Source organism: Marmota flaviventris, chromosome 12, assembly GCF_047511675.1.
Source record: "Marmota flaviventris isolate mMarFla1 chromosome 12, mMarFla1.hap1, whole genome shotgun sequence".
Classification (NCBI taxonomy): domain Eukaryota; kingdom Metazoa; phylum Chordata; class Mammalia; order Rodentia; family Sciuridae; genus Marmota; species Marmota flaviventris.
Window position 1 is genome coordinate 97,579,484 of NC_092509.1, and position 15,472 is coordinate 97,594,955.

Genomic DNA, 15,472 nt, shown 5'->3' on the forward strand with positions numbered 1-15,472 from the left:
TCCCTTTAATTTCTTTTGTCTGATTGCTCTGGCCAGTGTTTCAAGAACTATGTTAAATAGAAATGATGAAAGAGGGGATCCCTGTCTTGTTCCAGTTTTTAGAGAGAATGCCTTCAATTTTTCTCCATTTAGAATGATGTTGGCCTGGGGCTTGGCATAGATAGCCTTTATGATGTTGAGATACTACGTTATCCCTAATTTTTCCAGTGTTTTGAACATACGGGGTACTGTATTTTGTCAAATGCTTTTTCTGCGTCTACTGAGATTCTTATCTTTAAGTCTACTGATGTGATGAATTACATTTATTGATTTCCATATGTTGAACCAACCTTGCATCCCTGGGATGAATGCACCACTTGACCGTGGTGTATGATCTTTTTGGTGTTTTTGTATTCGATTTGCCAGAATTTTATTGAGAATTTTTGCATCTATGTTCATTAGAGATATTGGTCTGAAGTTTTCTTTCTTTAATGTGTCTTTGCCTGGTTTTGGAGTCAGGGTGATATTGGCCTCATAGAATAAGTTTGGAAGTGCTGCCTCTTTTTCTATTTCCTGAAATAAATTGAAGAGTATTGGTACTAGATCTTCTTTAAAGATCTAGTAGAACTCGGCTCTGTATCCATCCAGTCCTGGGCTTTTCTTGGTTGGTAGACTTTTGATGGCATCTGCTATTTAATCACTTGAAATTGATCTGTTTAAATTGTGTATATCACTCTGATTTGCTCTTCATTTTCTAGGGCTTTGAGATGTAATGTTAAGTCATTTATTTGTTGACTTTTTCTTCTTGTAAGCAATGAACTCCATGCAATGAACTTTCCTCTTAGAACTGCTTTCATAGAGACCCAGAGGTTTAGATATGCTATATGTGTGTTGTCATTAACCTCTAAAATTTTCTTAATCTCCTCCTTGATGTCTTCTGCAATCCATTGCTCAGTCAGTAGTATATTATTTAGACTGTATACTCTCTCGTTGAAGAATGAAATAATCTATATATGTCAGTTAAGTCTAAGTTATTGATTGTATCATTGAGTTCTATACTTTCTTTGTTTAGCTTTTGTTTGGAAGATCTATCTAGTGATGACAGAGGTGTATTAAAGTTACCCAAAATCATTGTGTTGTGGTCTGACTCTTGAACTTGAGAAGAATGTGTTGATGAACCTAGATGATCCATTGTTTGGAGCATATATATTCATAATTGTTAAGTCTTGTTGGTGTATGGTTCCCCTGAACAGTATGTAGTATCCTCCTTTATCCTTTCTGATTGACTTTAGTTTGAAGTCTACTTTTGTAGGGCATGGCTGCCCGCTTCCTGGTCTTGGGGCCACACATGTGGCTGGGATGGCTCCTGGCGATCAGCCAGGAGGCGGTGCTGTGGGTGGTGACAGAAAAGGCAGACCACCTCCAGGATAGGTCCAGGACTCTTCCGCCCTCGTGGACAGCTCGTGCCTTCCCTTACGGACTATGGGATGGGTGTACACGCGAACTCATTCCACCCCTCTGACCTTTATCCTGATTGGCTCCTGTGCAGTATATAAGCTGGGTGTACTTCCTCAATAAAGGAGATCCTGCTTCAACTCATCTCCCTGGCGCGTCTGATTGTCCTCCGGGGAAGGAGGGCTAGGTGCGGGCCACCAGTCGACCTTTACCTCTCTTGGCTCGTCCTGGTCGGGGCGTGCTTCCCCTGCTTCTCCCATGGGTCAGGAGGAGATGGTGGGGAGGGGGGCTAAAAACCCATAATTTATTTGATATGAGGATGGAAACCCCTGCTTGCTTCTGCAGTCCATGTGAAGGGTATGATTTTTTCCAACCGTTCGCCTTCAGTCTGTGGATGTCTTTTTCTATGAGATGAGTCTCTTGGAGGCAGCATATTGTTGGGTCTTTTTTTTTTTTTTTCCTAATCCAATATGCTAGTCTATGTCTTCTGATTGGTGAGCTTAGGCCATTAACATTCAGGGTTATTATTGAGACATGATTTGTATTCCCAGCCATATTTGTTTATTTTTAGTATTTAACCTGACTTGTTCTCCTGTGATTAGATTTTCCTTTAGTGTAATCCCTCCCTCTGCTGATTTTCATCATTGTTTTTCATTTCCTCTTCTTGGAATATCTGTCTGAGGATGTTCTGTAGTGCAGGCTTTCTAGCTGCAAATTCTTTTAACTTTTGTTTATCATGGAAGGTTTTTATTTCATCATCAAATCTAAAGCTTAGTTTTGCTGGATGTAAGATTCTTGGTTGGCATCCATCTTCTTTCAGAGCTTGGTATTTGTTGTTTCAAGATCTCCTGGCTTTGAGGGTCTGGGTTGAAAAATCTGCTGAAATACAAATTGGTCTCCCCCGATATGTGACCTGATTCCGCTCTCTTGCGGCTTTTAAGATTCTATCCTTATTCTGTATGCTAGGCATTTTCATTATAATGTGCCTTGGTGTAGACCTATTGTAATTTTGTACATTTGGTGTCCTGAAAGCTCTTGTACTTTGTTTTCCAATTTGTTCTTCATTCTTGGAAATTTTCTGTTATTATCTCATTGAAGAGATTATGCATTCCTTTGGTTTGAAATTCCATGCCTTCCTCTATTCCAATAACTCTTAGATTTGGTCTTTTGATGCTGTCCCATAATTTTTGCATGTTCTGTTCATGGTTTCTAACTGTCTTCACTGTGTGATCAACTTTATTTTCCAGATTGTATACTTTGTCTTCATTATCTGACATTCTTTCTCCCAAGTGATCTAGTCTATTGGTTATACGTTCTATTGAGGTTTTTTTTAAATATTTATTTTTTAGTTGATGAACTCAATATCTTTATTTTATTTTTATGTGGATGCTAAGGATCGAACCCGGTACCTCAAGCATGGTGGGTGAGCGCTCTACATCTGAGCCACAACCCCAGCCCTTCTATTGAGTTTTTTATTTGATATATTGTATCCTTCATTTCAAGGATTTCTGGTTTTTTTTTTTTTTTTCTTTTTTTCAAAGTGTCTCTCTCTCTCTCTCTCTCATTAATCTTTTTCTACCTGTATTTGCTCTCTTATCTCACTGTTGAAGTATCAATTTTTGCCTGTATTTGCTCATATAGGTCATTCTTTAATTCACAGGTCATTTTAATTATGAAGCTTCTAAATTCCTTGTCTGACATTTCATCAACTTCACTGTCCCTGGGTTCTGTTCTTCAATTATTCAATTCTGGTTTGTTTGGGGCACTTTCCTCCCTTGTTATGTGTCTTCCTTTCTTGTAGTGTGGATCTGGGATATTACAGTTTGTTCCCTATATTCTTGTAGTACCCATGCAGATTATCTGAACCTCACCTTAATGTTGGGTTTCCAGACCCTGTTGGTGTACATCAATGAATGCTACTGCATCCTGGATCTGGTACCTGCACAAGCCGGTGCGGGTGGATCTGGGCTGAAAGGCTTGACCTCCTGTAGTAGTCTGCTGATTGAAGGGGCAGTCCTAGGCTATGGAGAGTATCTGCCCCACAAGGAGAGGGGTGGACTGGGCCTACTGAGAGCCTGGGTCCCACACGAGCTGGTGTGGGTGGTCTGGCCATATTCTTTTTTTTCTAATATTTTTTTAGTTGTCAATGGAGCTTTATTTTAATTATATATCAATGCTGAGAATCGATCCCAGTGCCTCACACATGCTAGACAATCACTTTACCACTGAGCCACAACCCCAGCCCAGAACCATATTCTATAATGATTTCTTAAATGTCTGTTACATTTCATAAAGTAACTTGCCTAGAGGTTGTATTCATAAAACACTTTCATATGAAAACTTAGCATGTCAAGCATTCAGTAAAAGGAATTTAGAAAAAAACAGCAACAACTTAAAAAATGTTACATTCAAGATTTTCACTTTTGCTCTTTAGGACTTTAAGATCAATCATTAAATAAAACAAATTCAAATCAGTTATTTTAACTCTGTCTTAGTGGAATAAGTGGTATTTCAGAATTCTGACTAGCAGAATGAATAAACATTAAATATATAATCTATATTTAATGTCAGACCTAACAATGCAAAGATTTGGGATAAGCACTATTTCAGAACTAACAAGAACATTTTGACCCATCATTTGCTATTTTTTCTGCCAACAGTGTGAATGTGGTATACAAATCCTTAAAAGAATATGGAAGAATGTTTTTTAAATATTTATTATTATTATTATTTTTTAGTTGTAGTTGGACATAATACCTTTGTTTTATTTATTTATTTTTAGGTGGTACTGAGGATCTAACCCAGGGCCCTGCACATGCTAGGCTAGAGCTCTACCACTAGAAGAATGTTATTAATAATACATTATGGGCTGGGGTTGTGGCTCAGTGGTAGAGTGCTTGCCTAGCACACATGAGGCACTGAATCCAATCCACAGCACCACATAAAAAATAAAGGTTATTTTGCCCACCTACAAATAAAACCAAATATTAAAATAATAATAAAACATTAGGGACCAATCAGGGACAACAGAACAATTCTTCAGTATTCTAAAGTGAATTTGGTCAGAAGTTTCACAGATTAGCGAGAGTTAAATGTGAATTATCCATTTTTAACTCACAATGAGTATCACTACCAAAATATAGTAAGCAACACAAAATAAAACTGATAACCACTAAAATTATACATACTAACACTTGCTCCAGAGGAAAAATTACTAACACTTTAGAACTACCAAAAAAAAAAAAAAAAACCTGCAAGTTAAAACTTGTCAGAGAAAACAAGGCTTGGTTAAAAAAAAAAAATACAAACAACATAAACATAAAATTGACTATAGCAAAAGCTGTCACAGTAGTTAAAGACAAAATAGAATCTTAACAATATTTTGACCTGCCTACATTTATCTACAAAAACTGAACTTGAAAAAAATACCATAAGAGAATAGCTATGATGGTAGAAGTTTTAATGATAAAAGTCTAACATGAACTACACTGATTAAGAAATCAATTTATTGGGCTGAGTCTGTGGCTCAGCGGTAGCGCGCTTTTCTGGAATGCTTGAGGCACTGGGTTCGAACCTCAGCACTACTTATAAATAAATAAATAAATGTCCATTGACAACTAAAAAAAATCAATTATTCATTAAAAACTTCTCATGAATAAAAATAATTTAAGGAACAAAAACATAAAAAAGAAAAACAAAATTCCTTCAAACTACCATATATAAGAATTTTAGTTGACTAAAAAAGAAATTAGCTCTGAAAAGCACTTTCTCAATGAAAATATGTCAATTTTGGCATGTATCTAACTTAAATATTTTTCTTAAATATGGAAGATAAGGCCTTTACAAGAAAACTCAACGGTTAAAATAGCAACAGAGGTGCTGGGGCTGTGGCTCAGTGGTTGAGTGCTCACCTAGCATGCATGAGGCACTGGGTTCGATCCTAAGCACCACATAAATAGAAAATAAAGATATTGTGTCTACCTAAAACTAAGAAATAAATATTTTTTAAAAATAGCAAGAGGATCTGCAATTAAAAACTGAAAGTTTTCAGAAGTTTTAAAAGCCAGGAATTAAGTAGAGGTTTGTGCAGTGGGGTAGGTTTAAATACCCTTAAAAGCAAAAGCTCATCAGTTATATGAACATACTTATATTACAGAGATATGGATACAAAGAATACAAAATGAATAAGTTATATGACATGAATAAGTCTAAAGATCTAAAGTAGCAGCATGAAAACTACAGTTAATCATACTGTATTCTATAATGAAAATCTGCTAAAAGAGTAGATTTTAGGTGCTCTTACAACACACACACACACACACACATAAAAGGAACTGTAAGGTGATGGATACATTAATTTCACTGTGTGCATGTATAGCACAGGTTCTTACTGTAGACCTTATATAAAAAATACCTCAATAAATTTAGCAAAAGGATCAACTTGTACCCAAATATACACTGGAAATTGGCTAATTTTCTTTAAATATTACTTTTGAAACAATTCCTAATACAGAAATAATGGCAGAATAAAAGCAATAAGAGCAACATTCTTTCAATTTTTGGAGAGTGGTACTAGTCCTATTTAGGTTTTTTTCACAATTTATTAAACATTCATATAAGTCTCAATCAATAAGAATCCTGTGAAGGATCTGAGAATCCACTTTTTTATATATAATTTTTTATACCTTTATTTATTTTTATGTGATGCTGAGGATCAAACCCAGCACCTTGCACATGCTAAGTGAGCAGTCTACCGCTGAGCCACAACCCCAACCCAGGAGTCCGCATTTTTAACATGTATCTTAACATAATTTTTTACAGTTATTATGGTTTCAAATATAAAGTATCCCCTAAAGGTTCCAGTGTTAATGTAGGAGGTAAAATGATTACACTAAGAGAGATGTGCCCTAAATCAGTGGATTAGGGTTAGAATAATCCACTTGTTGGAATAATCTACTTGTTGGATTAATCTACTTGATGGATTAATAATTTGAAAGGACTAAGTAGTAACTGTAGATATACTGTGGGTATGGCTGGAGGAGGTGGGTCACTTGGAGTGCGCCCTTGGGAATTTTATCTTCTCCCTAGCTCCTCCTTCTTTCTCTCTGCTTCCTGGTTGCCATGAGTTAAGTAGCATTCCTCTACCACCCATTTCTGCCATCATGTTGACTCACCTTAGGCTCAGAGCAATGGATTTGGGACTAAGCCTCTGAAACCCTGAGCCAAAATAAACTTTTCTGCATCTAAGTTGCTCTTGTAGATATTTTGGTTACAGGAAAGCAAAACTGATTAACACAACAGGTAATCTGAGGTTCACACCCTATTCTTAAGATAATCATCTCTACTCAAATACATCCTAGGGAAAACAGGGAACAGAGGGCAGGAAGAGAGACAAGGATATGAAGACTGATTACAAACCTTTATATGTCGGAGCAGGGGGTGCTGTTGCCACTTTCCTGACTTTTGCTGTCACTGAGCTATCAACATTAACAACCATTACTGGATGATCAATAGGACCCAGGTTCTGGCCCCGGCCACTTATTTCTTCTGAGTGTTCCCATTGTTTCCTAATCCGTTCCTTGAGTTTTTCCAGTTTAATATCATGTTGTCGCCGCTTTAAAATATCTAACCTTTGGGAACTAGAAGTGCTAGCAGAGGATGGAGAAGAGTCAGTTAGCCGTAACATTTTTGGATCAACATCATGGCCCATGTTATTCACAGAAAGCTTTGAACTGTTCTCATTTCCTTTTGCTCTATTAGGCATTTCTTCTTCAATCCTCATAGGAGTTCCCATCTTAATCAAACATTCTGAATTATGCAATGTATCAACTGCTGGTCGATCATTTAAAAACCTTACAACTGTATCACTGATGACAGATGATTGGGAGCTCTCAAAGTCACAGCAATGTATATTCCGTTCTTGATTGTGTAGCATCCGGTTCCCGCTCGCAGCCTTTTCTTCATTAACATCCACACAATATACATGCTTTGACTCCAGATGGCTGGGACTTAAGTTGGAAGATGCACCAAGGATTTCCCTATAATAATAACAAAAAAGCTTCGTGACTTTAGTAAACAACAACAAAAAAAAATACTATAGACTTGAAAATTGATAAGTAGATTTTAAAGGCTTTTGCCACAAAAAATCAATAAGTATATGAGGTATTATGTATGTTAAAAAGCTTGATTTAGCAACTCTAAATGTGTACAATGTGAATATATATAAAAACAACAGGTTGTATGCCATAGGTATAAAAGATTTTTGCTGGTCATTTTTAAAAACCTTTTTTTAAAACTTTAGTAAGTGTTCAAAAACTAGTCAAACAAACTGAAAGAAGAACTCTAAGCTAACACTAGCAGTCAATAAAAAATTAAAGTAAAAAGCTTTGAAATTAAAAGTTAAAAACAGTAAAATAAATATTACTAATACTACGACTCAGTGTTCCTTGCCCCTTATCTCAAGTTAAATGACAAATAATGTGCAGATTTTACAACAAAAAAATATATAAAATGTGTGTGGAGAGATTTCCTTAAGAATTCCAAGAAAACAAGATTACAATCTAACTTTGGGTATTCATTTGTTATCTGTTATCAATATGTATGATTTATTCCTCTGACATCTTAAATATTAGGAACAAAAATTCTCAAAACTAGTATTTCATATTTGTAACTTCTAAATAATGTACCAAATTACCACATCGATTGGGAGCAGAAATAAAGCTATAATTTCCTCCAAATAAATGTGTCTAGTAAAGTTAAACCTCTTACAATAGAGCACTTTTTAGCAGCTTTAAACTATATAAAGTGTATCTAAAAACTCAAGAGTAATCAGGGAAGACTAGGCAGAGCCAAAGTACACAGCACAAAGTTCATATTCTCTGTTCATTAAAACACCAGCAAATCTTCCTTCAAAGACTTTTATTTTACACATCATTGTAATAAGCTTTGTTTTAGGAAAGCAGAATATCAGGGCTGGGGTTGTGGCTCAGCAGGAGAGCGCTCGCCTTGCGCGTACAAGGCTGAGTTCGATCCTCTGCACCACATAATAATAAATAAATAAAGGTATTGTATCCAACTACAACTGAAAAATAAATATTTTTTAAAAATTTTTAAAAAAAGAAAGCAGACTATCAAAAAACATAGTTAATGAAGACAAACAGGACTCAGTACATGAATTATGAAAAAATACCAAACAAACATAAAATAGAACAACAGTAGTCTGGATCCTCAATGTCTAAAAAAGTAACCATTAGCCTCATGGTAACTGAATAAATAATATATGGCGAGTCCAAATTGAGAGGTATTGAAATATAAATTACATATTGGATTAAAAAGACTTGGAAATATAAAACATCTTATTTTTGCATTTAACTACACTGTGGCTTACATTAATATTGGTATTGTATAGCCTAATCCATACCATTTCATGTGAAGGCTTGAAATTCTAAATATAAAAATTCTTACAGGCATGACTATATTACAACATAATATGGTAATTATGTCTATTGTGAATGTACAAACATGTACATTTTTCCTAAGGATATAGTCTACAGTTTTCATCAGATTCTCAAAGGAACCCACCACCCAAAAATAGGACCTATTTGGAGTGGTTGATTATTGAACAAAATGGGGTTGAGAAATGAGTCCTATAGCTGCCATCAGAGACCAAAACTAACTGCAATTATTTTCACTATCTTGACCAGAATGCAACAATTTATAGCTAAAATTACTCAGGTTTAAAATTAGCGCAGTTAGGAAATAAAATAAAGAATAAAATGATAGGTAACATCTCTGAATCTGAAAAAGAGAAAGAAAACTGACACACAAAAAAGTAATTTCACAGTCTTTCAATCACTCATTAAATATTTACTATGTATAAAGGTGCTCATTATACAATTCTTTCAACTTTCCTATAAATTTGAAATTTTTCATAATAAAATGTTAGGAAAAAATACTTATTGGATATTTAAGCACATGCCAGGCATTAAGCTAATGCTTTGAGAATAAGATTTATGCCCTTAAAGACTGCTGTAGCACTAGACATAGTGGAGCATGCCTGAAATCTCAGTAACTTGGGAGGCTAAGGCAGGAGGATCACAAGTTGGAAACCAGCCTGGACAACTTTATTTTGAAACAACCATGTTTCAAAATAAAAAGGACTGAGGATGAAGCTCTGTAGTAAAATGCCCCTGGGTTCAATCCCTAGAACCAAAAACAAACTAGGCAAGTATGAAATAAAAATGCCATGTAAAGTGAAAATGCTGTAACAGAGTAGTTACCTAGTATTATTGGAGCACAGATTAACTTGGCAAGGAAAATGGAGTGGAGAAGGAACAGATCTGGCCATGTATCAAACAGAAGGTAATGAGTTTTAGGAGATAAGTGGAGTCTGCCAAGATGGAGAAGACAGTCTACTTACAGCTATAGTCTGGTATTTTTTTCTTAAAAGATACACAGTTTACACAATTTTAAATACCAAGTATTATTCTTTGCAAGAAGAACATTAGAATATTGTCAATAACTCAGACTCAATTTCAAGTAGTGACTATATTTCTAAGCAAGTTGCTTAATAACTATATGTTAAAAAAAATGTGTATGGTAGAGATTCTTAACTTTGATTATTCTTCAAATTATTCCTTTTTCTAAACCATGAACTATTTACTCATATTAAGTACCTGGCCTTCTCTTTATTTTTATACTATTCTTTATTGCTTCAATACCAGTGATAACTCTCAACTCTGCACCTTTAGCCCTGACTACTCCACATACTTTCTTATCCATATTTTCAAATGTCTACTGAATACCTTCACCAAGGTAATTCACAATTGCATCAAATGTAATGTATTAAAAATTGAACTCATTATCTACTTCTTCTCCCAAGTCATTAAATTTTAAGAACCATCAAGAAACTTCTTGATTTATTGACATTATAAAATACAAAAATGCTTATAAATGAAACAAAGAAATATATGGTCCAGTGTTGTTTGTTACTTATTATTTGCCATACTAAGAGCACATATGCATTTAAATTATTAGTATTCCTCAAATAAATACAAAATTCTATAATTTTAAGAGTTAAATATTCTAAACTATGTTTAAAAAATTCATTCATTCATCTTGAACATCTAAGTTGCAGAAAGGAGTCACAACAAAATAAAACAATAACCAACTTATATTCTCAGTAAGAAAAAAAATTTAAGTAAATTATTACTACTACCAGAAAAAAAGAAAACTTAAGCTATATACAATGCTTAGCATATGTGAATCCAAGGGTTTCATCCCCTGTATCACACTAAAAAAAAAGTAAATAAATAAATAAGAAAACTAAACTACCCACAAAGTTCATTATGTAGAATACTTAATCTGAGATATTAAAAAAGGGGGGGGGGCAAACTTCCAGAGACTGAATCATTTATTTCTAAGAGATGAATTTATTCCACTGATGGGGAAAGTATTACTATTTTCTGACCCCCAGAAAGTTACATGGGCTGAGGTTGTGGCTCAGAGGTAGAGCACTCGCCTACCAAGCATGAGGCACTGGGTTTGATCCTCAGCACCACATAAAAATAAAATAAAGATATTGTGTCCACCTATAACTAAAAAATAATTATTATTATTATTTTTTTTTTTTTAAAGAAGATACAGTGCTGGAGATGTAGTTCAGTGGCAGAGCAAGTGCCTAGCATGAAAGAAGCCCTGGGTTCAATCCCCAGACCCACAAAAGAAAAAAAGGACACAGTAGTATTTCATAACGTGAAAGATTTTTGTCCTATCTTTTTATGGAGAAAAAAAAAGTCAATAATACTATGGGCTGGGGTTGTGGCTCAGTGGTAGAGTATTTGCCTAGCATGTGTGAGGCACTGGGTTCGATTCTCAGCACCGCATATAAATAAATATAGGTCTATTGACAACTAAAAAAATATTTTAAATAACAATAATAATAATAAAGTATTATAATACTACTTCATGGAGTATTAAAAAAAACTGACAAAATCAACTATCCTATTATAAACATTATGGGTTAACTCTAGTTTGCTTTCTTTTTTTTTTTTTTTCCCAATGCTCACCTGTAGGAAACCAAAGGTTCACGAAATTCCACACGATTATTTTTCTTCACATTACTCTCCAGGGTGGTAGCTCTGAGAGGACTACGAGATTTCTCTTTTCGTGATTTAGCAGACTTGGAAGTTGGAACATTGGCCCAAGAATCATCCAGGTATCTACCGTCTGAAGGAAAAGGAAATCTGTGAGAACATACGACATAAAATAGGACTGCCTATGACTTGGACTACTATATATAAAAAAAAAAATAACTTAGGTATGTGTTATTTCTAACATCTTAGGCTGGGGATATAGCTCAGATGGTAGAGTGCTTGCCTCACCCTGGGTTCAATCCCCAGCACCACCAAAAAAAAAAAAAGGATCTAACATCTCTGATTGGATATTACATAAGGATGTGGAAAACACTTGGGTTAAAATAGTACAGTAACTCAATTTATAAAGACTATTCTGAGCAGACGATGCAAAATAAAAATCTACAGAACTCCTTTCTACAAATGGCTCTCACTCACTTAAAAAGTATTAGATAAAACCCAATAAACTCACAGGTTTAAAAAAAAGAAAAAAAAGCAGGTTAAGTAGAGAGTACCAACTTGCCCACCAATTAAGAAACCACAGAATCAAGTGTGTGAAAGGTAACCAAAGAAAACATTTCCATTGTGTCAATTTGTGATAGTATAAAAGATATTTCAGGGCTGGAGTTGTGGCTCAGTGGTAGAACATTTGCCTAGCATGTGTGAGGCCCTGGGTTCGATTCTCAGCACCACATATAAATAAATGAATAAAATAAAGGTCCATCAACACCTAAAAAAAAATTAAAAAAAAAAAAAAGATATTTCACTTATAATTTTAAAGCCCAATAAAAAATACATCTTATTAAGTCAAATTTCACTTTCAAAGTAATGTACATGAAAAATTTTTTAAAAAGATATATGTTAATAACCTCAAAAACTCAGAATGGTATGATTGTGGCTATAAACTAAAAACTCACTATCAAAGGTGATACAATGATGCTAACATCCCTTATCAATAGATGATGAAAACATCTCCCTTCACTGAAAAATGAGGCTGCTTCAAAACTACTGAGTACCAAAGAAAAACATTAAATGCTAATGAGTTATAGTCTCTGACAAAAAAGAAAAAGAAAAAAACAAGCAAATACATAGAACTATCCAGAAAATATTAAACTGAAACAAAACATAAAAATTTACATTTTATATATTTATGTCTTTGGAAATAACTCATACATACCTTTTCTACTAATTTTTCGGATAGCACTTGCAGAAGATTTCTTGGCATCCATGACAGAATCAAACACAGCTGTACTTGAAGGGGCTACTTCTAATTTGTTTTCAATATGTCTCAGCTAAAGTTTAAACACAATCACAACATATTAAATTAATTTTATAAATAATATAGCTACTCTCAATTTACAGGGTTATTTAAAACTTTATTGCCTAATATCTTTCACCAAATTAGAAAAAACATAGGATGCTTTCGTTTAATATTAGCTTTTTTTATTACTTATTACTTCTATAATTACACTTCAGGTATAATACACCCCAAATCTGAACAAGAATATAAAAAATATTGTTAAAACCATCAAAGAGTTTTTTTTTTAATATTTTTGTTGTAGATGAACATAATAGCTTTATTTATTTATTTTTATGTGATGCTGACGATAGAACCCAGTGCCTCACACATGCTAGGCAAGCACTCTGCCACCGAGCCACAACCCAGCCCTCAAAGAGTTTCTATTCATAATGTTGAACAATTTTTTAATTATTTTTTAAATTTTTTATTTATTTTTTGTGGCACTAAAGATTACCCTGAGCTACATCTCACACTTTGTTTTTAAACTATTTTTAATACCTCTATTTTATTTATTTTTATGTGGTGCCGAGGATCAAACCCAGCACCTTGCCCATGCTAAGCAAGCTCTCTACCGCTGAGCCAAAACCCCAGCCCCTTATTTTTTTAATTTGAGACAGAATCTTACTAAATTGCCCAGCCTGGCCTTGAACGTAAGATCCTTCTGCCTCAGCTTCCTGAACAGCTAGAATAATAGATATACACCACCATGCCCAGTGTAACTGCTTTTTTAAAGCAGTAAATAATCTGATATTATATGTGGCATATCCTTATGAAATGTATGTTGTATATTTTACATGCAAAAGTGAGGAAAGAATGTTTAAAAGGACTGCAATTTAGGACTATTAAAAGAGCTACTAAAACTAAAAAATGCTTAGGAGAAAACATAAGGAAAAAGCTTCAGGACATTGGATTTGGGAAATGATTTCTTGGATATGATACCAAAAGCACAGGCAACAACAAAAGAAAAACAAATGACCTGGTCTTCATCAAGATTAAAATCAGTCTGAGGCTGTGGCTCAGTGATAGAGCACTTGCCTAGCATGTATAAGGCACCAGGTTCAATTCTCAGCATTACATATGAATAAGCAAATAAAATAAACATCCATCAACAACTCAAAACAATATTTTTTTAAAAAGATTAAAATCAATAGTGAATCAACAAATAATAGGATAACAGAGCAAAAAATCCACAGAATGGGAGAAAATATATGCAAATCATATATCTCATAAGGGATTGATATCCAGAATACATAATAAAAAAGATGAACAGTCAAACTTTAAAATGAGCAAAACAAACTCAGAAAGTCAAGGGTTATATGTTGTCTCTCTTATATAGAAGCTAGAGAGGAAAAGGTGATGGTGGGGATCTCATGAAAATAAGGAGACTAGTGGAATAGAGAAAGGGGACCAAAGAAGAAAGGAGGGGAGAGAAGGGAGAGAAAGGAGAGTTACTAGGGAACAAAATTAACCAAACGATTATTATTATGTTGTACATATGTACAAATATGTAACAATGAACTCTACTATTATGTATAATCACCAAATGCAAATTAAAAATGATTTTGAGGGTCGGAAGCTTTAGCTCAGTGGCAGAGCACTTTCCTAGCATGTGTGAGGCACTGGATTCAATCCTTAGCACAGTAAAAAAATAAATAAAATAGAAGCATTCTATCCATCTACAACTACAAAATAATTTTTTTTAAAAATGATACTGAAATTATTAAAAAAAAAAAAAGAGCTACAACTTTTTACAGTTGTTTGTCTACAAAATAAGTTTCATAATAAAGACAAAGTTCACAGGATAGACTTCAGATTTTGAGTATACTTTGCAAGATAAGTCAACTTTTGGTATAAATGCCAATGTTCTCAGTGAGCATATTCTCCTGTCTGGTAGAGTATTTCATGCTTATAGGAGATTATATGAAAACAGAAAAAGTTATAATCATTGAAATTCTATCACACAGAAATAAATACTTTATATAATCTTTCCATTTATCCTCTTGCACATTTTTGTATGTACTAAAAAAATTGGAATAATCATTTACATAGTAATATTTCTAAGATTCGGAGCATAGTAATGCATGCCTATGATCCCATTCACTTGTAAAACTGAGACAGGAGGATCACAAGTTCGAGGCCAGCCTAGACAATGTAGGAAAACCCTTTCTACAAATAAAAAGGGCAGGGGATATTGTTCAGTGAGTGGTAAAGTGTTTTTGAGTTCAATTCACAGTAGCAAAAAAAAAAAAAAATTCTGTATTTCTTAACCCTAATATTTCTCTATTAGTGTTTTCTTATTTATGAGTCCCTTATACTTCCTTAAAAATTGTTTCAAAAATACCTAATACTTTTGAAAAAGAACTTTCAGCAGTATAGTTTTGAATTAGCTTAGCTCTAAATTAAACTGGTGGATTAAAAACTACTCCCATATTATAAATACATAAAGCTCATGTAAAAAGACAGAATTTTTGCCAAATCCAACCCTGCTTTGGGACCTTTTCCAGATTCATTTTCAAAATCTTGAATCTTTTCCAGATTTCATTTTCATTTCAAAAACAGTTCTTAAGATCATAGGACAGAAAACACCACAAAAATACTCAAACAG

At 34.0% G+C, this 15,472-nt stretch overlaps 1 protein-coding gene across 5 annotated transcripts in view; it reads right to left on the reverse strand.

Annotated features, from left to right (window-relative positions):
• The window catches only part of Cep350 (centrosomal protein 350), a 161,979-nt gene that overhangs the window by 123,093 nt on the left and 23,414 nt on the right, over positions 1-15,472 (reverse strand). For all 5 annotated transcript variants that reach the window (XM_034636357.2, XM_071600263.1, XM_071600266.1 and 2 more), the window contains 3 exons: positions 12,745-12,859; positions 11,502-11,661; positions 6,853-7,472 (listed from right to left, as the gene is read on the reverse strand). In XM_034636357.2, the coding sequence (XP_034492248.1) occupies positions 6,853-7,472; positions 11,502-11,661; positions 12,745-12,859 (895 nt within the window). The remainder of the gene's footprint in view (positions 1-6,852; positions 7,473-11,501; positions 11,662-12,744; positions 12,860-15,472) is intronic.